Here is a 13,050-nt window from a genome sequence, read left to right on the forward strand (position 1 = left end):
GGACACTCGTTTTATCATCTGCAAGACACCAAATATGGGAACCATGTCAGAACGGCATTTGCACACGTGTAATATTTCATTATAGCGTCAGGGCCCAAATGCCCTGTTATGCAGTCTCTAGCAGATTTTAAAATATACACTGAGCAGCAGGGGTTCCAGAGGTCACACTTTCAAAGACACTGAATGTTATGCCTCCTGAAGATTCTTATGAGATAAATATGAATGGATCTAATAAAATTGAGAACGGCATTATGTGTGATGTTCTGTGCAAGAGCCACAGTGAGAAAAATCATAATCCATAAAAGCATAAAAGACCTAGTTTGATGACAGTGGGTAGCAGCCTTTGGATCATGAGCTTCTGCTCACATATGGATTAAGAGATTGATCCTGTGTTGGTTTGTATTCAAGTCGGGCCAGTTATTTAAAATAACATTTGTTTGAATTTTTGTCTCAATGTCCAAAAACAGGCCAAAAAATGGAATCTCTCTCCTCTCTGGTGACAAAGACACTGATTTGCTGGCTTCCTGCAACAGCGCAAGTTAAATAACCACATGGTTTTTATCTGGTGGCGCAAACTGTCACGTTACAGTAACATAAATGTGTGCTTGGTGTTACAGGGTTCATTTAGTGAGTTATGTTATGTGAAGCAAAAACCATGACGACAGCCTTATTATAACGTCTCTCACTGTGCGACATACGATCACACTTTTGGAGACCACATCTAAAGAAACTGCCACATTCACACTGGTCATCGGTCAATTGGAACAACCAAAAATCCTACAAACGTACGCCAGGATTAATGTGTGCTGTCCATCTTTGTCAGTCCATCTTTATTTAGTAAGAGTTGGTGTTTTTTTTAAAAAAGTGGAATATCTCTGATAGTTTACCGCTGATGTCATTTTCTTTTTTCAGGTGCTGGGGCCAAAACATAGACATGAATTACTGGTGGATCATCCGCTCACCAATTCTGCTGGCAGTCGTGGTAATTGTGCCTTCCTATATGTCTCATTTTGATGATCTGTCTGTTGTGTTTTCTTACTTGCATGTATTATTTGTGCACTGAAACTGCACTGGTTTGACTCGTGCCTTCGCCTTAAAATCACATGCGGACGCAGTGCTCTTGCATTTTCCACATTTTCCTCCAGGCTTTTCCTTTTCCATTCACACACTGCACTGCAATATTAAACACACGTCATTTATTCAGAGAGACTGTTTGTGCTTTAGGCAAAACATCCAGTGACATACCTCAAGAGTCAAAAGTTTTAAATCAACAGGAAAAAGGATTTTATCTTTTAGCTGTCTGTACAGTGTCCGGGCCTTTAATCGTAGGTGTGCTCTGCAGAGGTCAGTCCTGAGACATTGTACAACTGCAATTTGTCATTGCTCTTATGTCAGGTCAATTACACAGACATGCCGGCATTTTCCATGCATTAATCATCCTGCTAAGTGGCTTGTATCTCACAGGAATTCCTGTGTTTGAGTTGTCGCAGGGATGGGAGGTCTGGTTCCCATTTCACCGTTTTCCTCTGTGGTGTGTGTTTGTGTGTTTGCGTGCATGTGTGTGTGTGTGTGTGTGTGTGTGTGTGTGGCTTTCCCCTATTTAAAGGATTACTGCCACTTTCATAAATCCCTTCAGTATTTTTTGGACATTTCAGTGTCAGAAGAGTATGCGGAGAAGTTAAATCAGAGATCTTGTAATGCTGAGTTGGGGAGAGATAAAAGCTGCAACTCTGTTTTTTATTACTACAAGTCGTGTAGTAAATATTTAGTAAACGGGCCAAGTTACGGAATGGTACACACTGTGCTAATGGTTATTTCAAGAAATCTTACTCAAACCGCAAAGAGAGAGAAAAAAAGCAGGTGAATTCATACAAATCTAAAAATCCTTACGCAATAATTACAAATACAAATTAGTTCCAGTCTTATTTTCTTCTGTCAGCCAACTCAACAACCTGTAAATTACCCATAACTGCGTTGTGAACAAAAAGGTCACATCACGAGTGATTTACATCAGGAGAACACCACTGCTTCTTTATATGCCAGCTGCAGTGAAAAGGTTCCCTATAATACAATGTGTCTGCTAATGTGCACACAGATCACAAAACACAGGGTTGTTGTTGTTTTTTTAAATAACAGCTTGTGGTATTATTGCTGGCTGATAGCATTGGTTTCATCTGGTATTGTGATATTCTTCACTGAGATTTCTTCCATGCACCTGCCAAAACATTTTTCACAGGGAATACTTTTTGTTCCATTCCTGCAGTGTGTGTAATTTGTCAGCAGTTGAACAGCTGAACCGACCATTTAAATTCAATATAAAAGTTAATTAATACATGTAAAAGATGCACAGCAACAACCTGTACTGCTTAACATTCAAGCCAGATTATGTGAAAAACGGTAATAAGACACTGCTTTTACACTTGCATGTTCATGCACACATACTTTTAGATACAATAAACCAATGTGGATAATTTAGAGTGTCAGCAACCAGCAGAGATTGAAATTGAAGGTGTGTCTGCTTTAGAGCAGCAGCAGAGAATCATCACATGATGAATGGAGACAACAAGGCAACAATAATGGACTGTAAATAGATTACCTACATAAATATCTAGTGACAACGTTTCTTCCTCTTTGCTTTCATTGTTTATATTTGAACGCATCTCCATGGTCAGGACCTTTTTAAGAGAGGAACTGAGGCTTTTTAGGTTCTGTATATCTGGTGCAAAGAAGCTGGTCTCTGTTCACTCTGCTTACAACCTGTGTGTTACAGTGCTTTGAGGTGTGTTATTTAGTGGGTGGAGAAACAGTTTGATGTATATTGTGAATGCACTGGCTGCACCGTTTCATCAGTGAAGCCAGTATTTCACTGTAACGCGTTTCCGTTATCGCCGATCACACATCGTGATCATTTTATGTCGTAATATGTTAAACGCCAATGTCTTTCACAGATCAACTTCCTCATCTTTATCCACATCATTAAAATCCTTGTGTCAAAACTGCGCGCGCATCAAATGAGATACACAGATTATAAAATCCGGTGAGTCCAAATAATTTAAACACCTTTCACTTTACTGTGGTATTTTATTTCTCTGTGTTAATTATGTGCCTTTTGTTTGTTTTTTTTCCAGATTGGCTAAATCAACTCTTACCCTGATCCCCTTGCTGGGTATCCATCAGGTGGTCTTCATCTTTGTGACAGATGAATCCACGAAAACTACCATCAATCTTCGCCTCACAAAGCTCTTCATTGACCTCTTCTTCTCCTCCTTTCAGGTTGGACTGTCAAAAGAATGAAATTGAATGAAATTACCAGCTATGAATTTCACATAAAAATGCCCAAAGCCACGGGTGAAATGTCTTGGGTCATTGTAGTGTCCACATCAAGATCTGATTGCTATCCGATCATGGTCATTACCCCGTTATGACACCTCCCCCTCTTTCCAGCAGCAGAGTATGGTGTCACGTCCTGAACGCTGCAACGTTAGCCGCACGTGAAGTCGTGCTATTGTATGAATGCCTCTGCTTTTCCAAGTAGGGGACAAAGTCGTCTTTGACAAGCGGAAAACCACCGCTTTCGTTCACGTAGTGGTCACAATGCAGTTCTGTCCATCAGATAACAATCCATTTACACCTGTACTTACAAGCGGTCAGGCACACAATCCGATCACAGAAATGTGCCAAAATAGGATAAAACATAACTCTTTTTGTTCAACTTTTGTGTTTTGTGAAGAAACGACCTCTTAATAACGCTGCATGAAATCAACAGCTCGTCTAAGCACCGGATGAAACTGTCGTGGATCAGATGTCTAAGCATCTGCACTTCCCCCTCAGACAGGACGAGAAGTGCTGTATTTACTCGTGTGTCAGGGAGAATTACATTCATATAATGTGCTGTCTAAGCTGCTAACCGGCTGACATAACGGCAGTGACCTTTTTGCTACGGGGACACAGATGACATGTGTCAAGAATATAGCCAGCCAGCAGGGGGAATGGCCTCGAGGAAGACGGTGAGAGTGCGAGGGAGAGGAGGATGATGAAGGGATTCTCAAAGTCAGAGACAAGAGCGATTGCGAAACTTTCGACATAAGACATAAGACAGTGCTTTTTTCATTTTTGCATGCATGTAAACATGCATACAAACTTGATCTTATATTCCTTTACAGTAGCAGTGATATCTCAACAGGAAATTGCCCACATTTGTCTCTGTATTCTTTGAGCATGAGCTGTCCATGTGTAAGTACCAAAAGACCTCCACGCGTAATCTCGAGGTAGTCTTCAAGATGAACGTCTTCTTTGTTGTTGTATTTTTGACCAAAATAAGAGTGTTGCACTACAACGTACAACGTAGAAATGGGCAGATGACAAAATGTACATCACGCATGATGTTATGATAAAAATCCCTGAGCAAATATTGTCTTTGTTGTGGGTTAATCTATTCTGTTGACTGTCCTCACAGGGTCTTTTGGTGGCCATCTTGTACTGCTTTGTCAACAAAGAAGTGAGTTTCAGCCTTTTCCAAAACAAGACATTACATCTTTTCCTCCTGTATCACAACGTCTACTATCGCCTCCAATCCTTTCCTCAGGTGCAGTCGGAGATTCTGAAGAAGTGGAAGCGCTGGAAGCTCGGGAGAAACATTGAGGAGGAATACCGTCACACTTACAGCAATACACCTAACACCAAGACAGCCAGCCTGTTGAACCATGTCTCTCAATTGCCTCACCTCCCGGACATCGCCAAAACCTCTTCTCCGGCCTGCAGCCCAGAGGAGAGGCACATGCTTGTGGCTGGCCATAATGGCATGGTCAACAATAAGGGGGAAGAGCAGTGCGACTCTCCAGAGCAAATGGGAACCGTGAGCAACTGCACCCTGGTGGAGGACATCAGCCTTATGGACAAAGTGCAGTGTTACAAGGCTCAGAGGGAGAACGCAGAGAGCCACCTGTGACAGACGCAGGATAACGAGAACTTGGGGAAGAAACTTGGAGGTCTCTGAGCTCTCACCTGGCTCTGACATACTGCACTGGGCGGCTGTGAGGAGCTGGGCTGATGGAGTCATCTGTCAGAGCGCCTTTCGCTCAGAGATCAGTGTCACTGGGAGACCGAGCAGCGCTCAGCCCTCTCCACAGCCTGAGAACGGAGAGATTATGTGGCAGACGTCCAACACTGCGGGTCCTAATGTGCTGTGAGCTTCGTGAATGGATTTCCGTACCGTACATATTTGTCAGACAGTGTGAGAAACTGCTGCATGATGAGCAATGTGCCAACAGAATCTCAAGGCAGAGATAAGCCATGTAAAATAATACAAAAAAAAAAACCCTAAAACCTCAAATAGCAACAACAACGGCAACAAAGGAAAAATCAGGACACAGGGTCCTTGCTTGCGCCTCTGCTTTAACTTGTGCTGTGTATCTTCTGTGTATTTTGTGGTACTGGACATTGAACAGCATACATATACACACAAACAGACCAAACAAGTGATACTATAGAAGATTGCAGAAAACAGAGAGGACTGGCTTTCTTTTTGCTTTAGTTTGATATCTGTATTATGTCTTTGTCCAAACAGACTTTGGTGAAAATGTGCAGAAAACGAAGAAACCTTCTCATACAGTACCTCGTACAGAAAGGTGACCACAGTGTTGTTTAAGTGGCCCTATCCAGGGCTCATGGGAAATTGGCAGCTGCTCTCATTCCTGGCTTACATATAGCCTTAAAAATAGGTCAAGCGATTGTATGGGATGAATTATAAATAAGCTAAATGCTCATCACTTGGCTCACTCAAGTATTTTACGATAAAAAATACGTCTTTCTATATCGGTTTGAATGCTCGAGGGTGAATGTGCCGGGCATGTTTTTAAGGGCAACAGTGGCATTTCTCTCTATTTCTATTCAGTGTTTCTTCCCCCACTTTGCCATCAAGATGTTATCTGACTCACATGCCTTGCTGTGCTTCAAGAACGTCGTCACAGAAGCTCGAGATGGAGGGTGATAGGGCAGACGGTGCACTCAAATCAAGGTTAAAAATACACAGCATCAAGGCATGACCTGTAAAGGCACAAATGCAACTCAACGCTGTGACTCAGAATAACACGTCGCCCCTGGCACAAGGGTGTGTTTTGTGAACTTAGGCCGCCATGCATGCAGTTTGTGCAGATGCAGTGAAATGACATTAAAACTGCGCTTTGTTGAACATGCGAATGCCAAAAAAAATCAAACCGACTGTGCGAACAACGGCATGTACCCATTTTCTTGTCGGACAGAATTTAGTATTCAGCCTAATTCTGCGTTCGCAGCGTCTGCGGAGACTGAACAAAAACGCCCTAAAGGTAGAACAATTCGTCTCCGATAATCCTGTAAGTGACGGGAAGCTAATTTAGCAGTGGTACATTTGCGTTTGAATACATTGCATTCACATTTTTTTCTTCTTTTTTTTTTAGAAGAAGGAAAAAGAATTTCCAAATCGTTCCCTTTCAGTTTGCTAAATGTTTTGCCAGAACTAATTCAACTTGACTATTTGCACAAAATGTTAATTTATAATTGCTAAATACTGTGTGTGTGTGTGTGTGTGTACAGTGTATATATTTAAACACGTGATTTATGTGATTGCTGTCAATATGTTTTGTATGCGTGTGGATTTTCAGTCAGGTATGGATGTGTGTGTGTGCAGTCTCAGTATCCAGGACGTAGAAATTAGGTTGAATGACAGGCTGACGTGCAGTGGGTTGATGGAAAACAGCGCAACACAATTGACACAGAACACAGAGATCACAGGTCGGGTCAGTTCTACGCTGGTGTACATGGTGTACGTCTGTATCAGGCATGAAGACACATCTCTCTGCATTTTACGGTTGATGCTGCTCTCTGTGTTTTTGAATTGCAGCGTCCTCTTTGTCATCCGCCTAACGTAGCGGCTGTTGTGTATTTCACATTTGAGCCGGGTGCCGGGTGTGGAGAAATTGAAAACAGAGGCTGTTTTTTTCTTTCCATCAACTACCAGCTGACGACTGCACTCACAGCGCTCACAGAGGCACTGCTGTTGCTCGGAGGTGAAAAGGAATGAATGGACGCTAAAACATTAACAAAGGAATGTTGTGCACCTTGAATAAAATAGTATTCAGTAGTGTATGTAGTAAATTGCTGATTTTTATTTCAAACTAATAGATGTATTATAAGCTGTGACCATAATTATGTATGTTTTTTTGAAACCAGCAGCTTGGGTCACCCCCCCGGACCAAAGTGGTTCTGTCTGAATGTATTCTTTAAAAGGCCCAAAACCAGAAGGTTCCTTTGTTTTTTGTCCCATAAAGGTGGTTATGTACAGTATATTTGGATGGTAAAAGCTGATGTGTTCAGATGTATACAGTTTATCATACAGCATATTGTGTCTGCTTATCAAACTTTGTCCAAATAGTGAGAATAAATAACAATGTACGTGAACGCCGATTTTAACTCTCTGTGTTTTTGTATCAGTGAACATTCATACTGTTAAAATAAAAACAAAAAGAGAAAGAGCTCATCCACGGTCTTTGGCGTCCTTGCTGATGTACACCGTGCGTTGTCGTAAATTGAACGTGTCTGTATGCTCCAACAGAGCTGTCTGTTAGATGTTGAAATAGCTCTCTGGCTCTCTTACCCTCATACTTCTGATATCAGATTGTGTTCCTCAACAGTTGATCCAACATTCACATCCACCCCACGTCATTTGTTGGCCAGTGGAGGTGAGGAAGGAGCCAGGGGTTGATTTTTCCCTCTGTTCTCTGCACAGCTGAGGGAAACACTATAAATGTATTTATCACGTCTCTCTCCTCCCTGACAGTTTGCTTTTAACCCCCACACTCAGATGTGAGCAACATAAAGTGTTCTTCTCCACTGCAGACACAGATGTCTGAGGAAACATTCCATTAATGAGCATTAGATCTGCTTCTATATAGTCACAGCGCGCACGGTGCGAATCAAAATGGAGGTTTCTGCTTTGCCTTTTGTTTATTTTATTCTGTCAAATTTGGATTTTTATTTTCAGACACACAACACACACACACAGATTGATTCCGACACAGTTCAATTATAAATCCAAGCAAAACAGAGTAAATTTGTGTTAAAATCAGTCCAGTAAAATGACCAAACAAAGGGTTGGATGAAAAGAGGAGAATTGTATAACAACATTCTGATCAGACGCTCTAATGAAATGTACTTGTAGTGACTTCAGCTATAAGCGAACAATGTATTGTCATATTGTTCACCGACACTCACGTAACAGTTATTATGTTATTTACGATAAAAAGAGGCACATGTAATAGCGGACATATACGTCTTTAAAAAGACACAATGGGTGTATTTCCGAATGGAACAATTTAATTGTCCTCTGGGTGCGGAACAAAAGGACAATGAGCTTGTGTGTGTGTGTGTGTGATAATAAAGCCAGAGAGTTTATTCTCCAGCCTTGGCTCGCTGACACGCTTCCCGGGCGTCGGCACGGTTCTCATGTCATCATCACTTCCCAGGATCCTTGACATGGCACAGCTGGAGTGGCACAGTGCAAACAGTGTGTGTGTGTGTGCGTGTGTGTGTGTGAATTAATATTTAGCACCAAGCTACTTATAGTTCTAGGGTTGTTTTTTTTTTAATGTACACGCAAAAAAATACTAAATCAGTGAACATTGTGAATGAAGTGTGGCATGCGCTTTAGGTCATATGAAATGAATTCACCGCCTGAGATCACGTCGTCTTTTAAGAACTCGTCAGCTTACATCACATCCGGTCCCACGCATGCAACATACGGTGCTTCACAAATTTATCAGACCACCTGTCTTAAAAATGAGAAAACATAAATGTGTTTAAATCTAAACAGAACAACGTTATTGACATTTATTTAAAAAATAAGAAACTAAATTCACCCTTTTATACCCAAATTTGAGCCGGCTCACTGTCCTATTTATTTATAGTAAATAGCTATCATTTATAGCCTTAATCAATAAATAATAATGTGCTCTACTATTTTTTTTTCTGTGTTTTTCTAAAACAGTACATTTAAAATGAACAGATAACAATAATAATTGTATTTTAGCCATTAAAAACATCATTTCGGTTAAATAGCTTGTAGTAACATTACAGAAACACAAAAAAGTTAATGTAGTGGTGGTCTAATACACCTGTTAGGCACTGTATATACTGTATAAATTAGATAAGGATATAATATCAGTGATGACAGATGAGCAGTAATGGAGAATCTCAGATTTAAGTGTTTACCTTCAGAAGTTTTTCCATGTTTGGGTCACAAAGAAAGCAAAGTGAGTGAAGAAGCTGCAGCCTCGGCTCGGCAGTCGTGTCCAGAACACGGCGTGTTCCACTGCTGACACTTTACTTTTCCTATTCTTCTCGTTTGGTCTCATCATCTTCCTATCACACCATCTTTCTGTGTTTTCTCTTCTTATTTTTCTTTTTGCAGTTTGGAAACAATTACTGAAAACAAAAGACATTATGAAGCTAATCTACTCTTTGCATCACTGCATTGTACATCATACAGTTAACAGCCTATTGATTATGTAAATCCCCTCACAAGGCACTTATCTCACTGTCCCTGGTGTTAGATATGGACGAAAATCCATGTGCATATTGAAAGGGAGCAGCTGGAAACCGTGTGCATGTTAAACTCCAGACTCTTTGTGTTCATAGAGTGAGAAGAGTTTTCCTAATAGACTCATTTTGAACTCTAAAAAGTAATAAAATAAACAATAAAAACCTGAGAAAGTCTTCAAGTAGATGTGGAATTCAGAGAGTTGCCCCCTCCACGCACAAGAACAAGAGCCACTGCTCGCCATGTCATTTTGTCTCCAGTAAATGGCTCATTCTAACGTGTACCTGCTCGACGCGGAAAAGCTTTTACTCGTGTTTCAACTGTGGCCGTGACCCAGCGAATTAACAACATTTACTCAGTTACTCAGAGGACTAGAGAGCAAAGAGAGCCCAGATTTGCTGGTTTGGTTAATGCATGAGCGCCGTCATTTAGCTTGTTAGAGCTTATTAGCTGCCGTCGAGAAGTTGTGTTATTATCTCTCTCTCAAGCTGAGCAGATCCCCCGGGCACACGCACTCTGGCAACCCAATCTACCACAGCTACTTCATCCCCATGTAATACGAAGAAGACCCTCTCAGCTTACAGATACGCTCACACACACACACACACACACACACACACACGCACAACCACGTCCTTCGTCACCACATCCTACTCTGTCAACACCCTGGCACGGTCTGGTCACAAGCACGCCAAATTAAATCAACTACATGTGTGCAACCTGATTACGGCCTTCCAACGTAAAATAAGATCGATAAATCCAATATGGTGCATGGAGCGGAAGGAGCTGAGGCAGAGTAACCGACAGCTTGTAGGAATATTCTCTGGCCTGGGTGGGAGTTTGAAAACCAAAAGCTTCCCTCAGAGGAAGAGGAACAGAAGACATTTCTATTATTCTATTATTTTAGTTTGCAAAAGTATCTGCATCTCATCTGCAAAGAGGCATCTGTGCAATGGCTTGCGAATGTGTGCGATGACATCATACAAAAACAAGGGACAAAGGGAAGATTGGGAACAAATTGGACTGGTAACATTTCTGCATTAAGTATCTTAAAATGACTTATAAATGATTTATTAGACCACCTTTCATAAAAATCTTTCTTTGTTTAAAACTAAAAACGTTTTTATTATTTATTTGGCAAATAACAACCTAAATTCACCTTTTTATACCCAAATTTGAGCCCGGCTCATTGGGCTACTTCTCTGAGAAGTCAGAAAATAATCAAACATAACATCATAACATTCAACCAGTAAAACTGATTTATTTTTTTTTTGTTTATTGTTGAGGAATAATTTATCGTCTTAATCAAGACATAATAATGTGACTTTACTATTGTTTCTGTCTTCTGTTTGTTAAACAGAAAATTTGAAAATTCATGGACAATAATCATAATTCTATTTTAGCATTAACAATATAATTATGGTGTATGACCCATTACAAAAACATTAAAAATGATTTTGATAATTAACAAGGTTGTTAATTTAGGGCAGCTGTGCCATAAACCGTACTACTAACATAAACCAAAATGTTTACAACACACATTTCTGCAACTGCAACTCCATAATGTTTTATAACATGACTAAGTAATATGTAAATCCCCTGGGGGATTTGTCAAAAGCTCTTTTTTGGTTGCAAACTTTGAAACACATTCCAGTCGAGCTGTCATGTCAGTGTAACACAGAGAGACAGGTTTTCTCTCTCTCTCTCTCTCTCTCTCTCACTTTGTTTGCTTATAATTTCCTGAGGAAATTAGAATATAAAAAAAGACACCATCATTTACTGAAATTATGGATGCAACACTTACAGTTAAAGCCTCTGTAAAAAAAAGAAGCATAAAAAAAGGCAATTTGACATGCTATATGTGGTAACTGCTTCCATCCTGTTATTACATAAAAGACCCAAATTCACCTCAATTATATGAGAAGACCACGACAGTTTGCTATTCCACTCCCGAGAAAGGACACGATAACATTGCTCGACTCTCAGACTCGGTGAATTGGCTTTGTAAGGTGATGACAGATGAGTTATTTGGAATTTCTTTTTTAGCCCTTTTTAGCCCGGACTCATTCACAGCGAGCGAAAAAAATTATTAATAATGATCGAAAGAGTGCAATAGAAGTAATTATACACTAACTGAATGTCGATCATTTGGTGTGATAATTCTCTTTTCTTGTCAGCATAGGGAAGCATTGTCTGGTAATGCACTTCTGTAATTGCTCATGTAGTCGTCGTTTTCTATTTGCCTCACGCAGACATAGAATTCAGCCACGGTGGACCAGAGATGATCAGCCTGAGGATCTTAGCAAAGGTAAGTGTGCACCATAATCTCCTTCAAACATGCAAACCACTGATATTTGACAAAGCAAATAAAAAGACTATATTTACGACTCCCATCTGCCCGGGGACAGTGAGTTGTTGTTGGAACTTGCTGCTGAGACATGTGTATAATTCCATAGAACTCAGGCCTCAGATGAACCGGGTCTCTCTCTCTCTCTCTCTCTCTCCACACACACACATCTGCTGTGTCCCATCTGAATCAAATCTGCAATCAAGCAGCAAACGACACAACACTTTTTCCATACTGAGACTCAGCCGCTGTGGAGCAAGGTGAGCTCACAATCAATCAGCTCACAATCACAGGGAAAGTGTTCACGAAAATGTTTTCCTTGTTCACAGGTTAATCTTTCAACAAAATTGTACTTTTGTTGAAAGTTTTGTTAATCCAAATTGCTGAGCACATGTTCCTTTGGTGGAAGTCATTCACATTATTGCATCTTCAAATGTGTAGATATTGGCACATGGACCTTTTAGCTTTTCCATCATTGGTAACAACTGAAAAAATCTGAAGAAAATGGTTGACAAACTAAAAAAAATGACTATATTGGTAAAATAATGTCATATAACATGGATTGTATAGTTCATTCCCCTAACCCTAAGTTCATTAAATTCATTTGAGTGACACTAACTGAAGTAATATCTTGAAAAGTTGTTTTTGAACATTTTTCTTTAATCAGTGAATGTTGTAAAGCAAACAAAGGAAAAACTTTAAGTCTAAAAAAAAGAAAAAAAGAGTTGGAAAATAAACATAATAAAATGTGTCAGAGTTGGCGGTGCTTTACGGAGATAGAGAACTCGCCTCGGGTCGTCTATTGCTTGCGAAGCATGTGTGTCTGTCTATGCTCAGCCGGTGGGAGGAGCTTTGGACAGAGAGACATGATCTCAAACCTCGGGATGAGACTCGACTCCAGCTTTTGTGCAGACTAAAGCATCAGCGTGCATACGTCATCCACACCTGAGAAATGTCCAGCTATTATGAATGAAAGCCTTATGTTGTGTGACGTTAAGTCATTATATTCTCACAATCCGTTTTTCAAACTGGGAACGAGCCACAAGCCTGATGAGATTTAAAATCAGTTCATCTTTCTTTTATCCCACTGAATGCATGTGGGTTTTTCTACATTTCACTTGGTGAACAC

The 13,050-nt window shown here is 40.4% G+C and overlaps 1 protein-coding gene across 1 annotated transcript in view; it reads left to right on the forward strand.

The window, feature by feature from the left end:
* gcgra (glucagon receptor a) overlaps positions 1–7,443 on the forward strand; it is a 38,525-nt gene extending 31,082 nt beyond the window's left edge. The window contains exons 11-15 of the mRNA XM_044051598.1: positions 913–982; positions 2,949–3,037; positions 3,129–3,273; positions 4,457–4,498; positions 4,586–7,443. Coding sequence (XP_043907533.1) covers positions 913–982; positions 2,949–3,037; positions 3,129–3,273; positions 4,457–4,498; positions 4,586–4,948 — 709 coding nt within the window. The 3' untranslated portion in view covers positions 4,949–7,443. The remainder of the gene's footprint in view (positions 1–912; positions 983–2,948; positions 3,038–3,128; positions 3,274–4,456; positions 4,499–4,585) is intronic.
* Positions 7,444–13,050: the final 5,607 nt, after the last annotated feature.

This window comes from Solea senegalensis, linkage group LG19 (assembly GCF_019176455.1).
Source record: "Solea senegalensis isolate Sse05_10M linkage group LG19, IFAPA_SoseM_1, whole genome shotgun sequence".
NCBI lineage: Eukaryota > Metazoa > Chordata > Actinopteri > Pleuronectiformes > Soleidae > Solea > Solea senegalensis.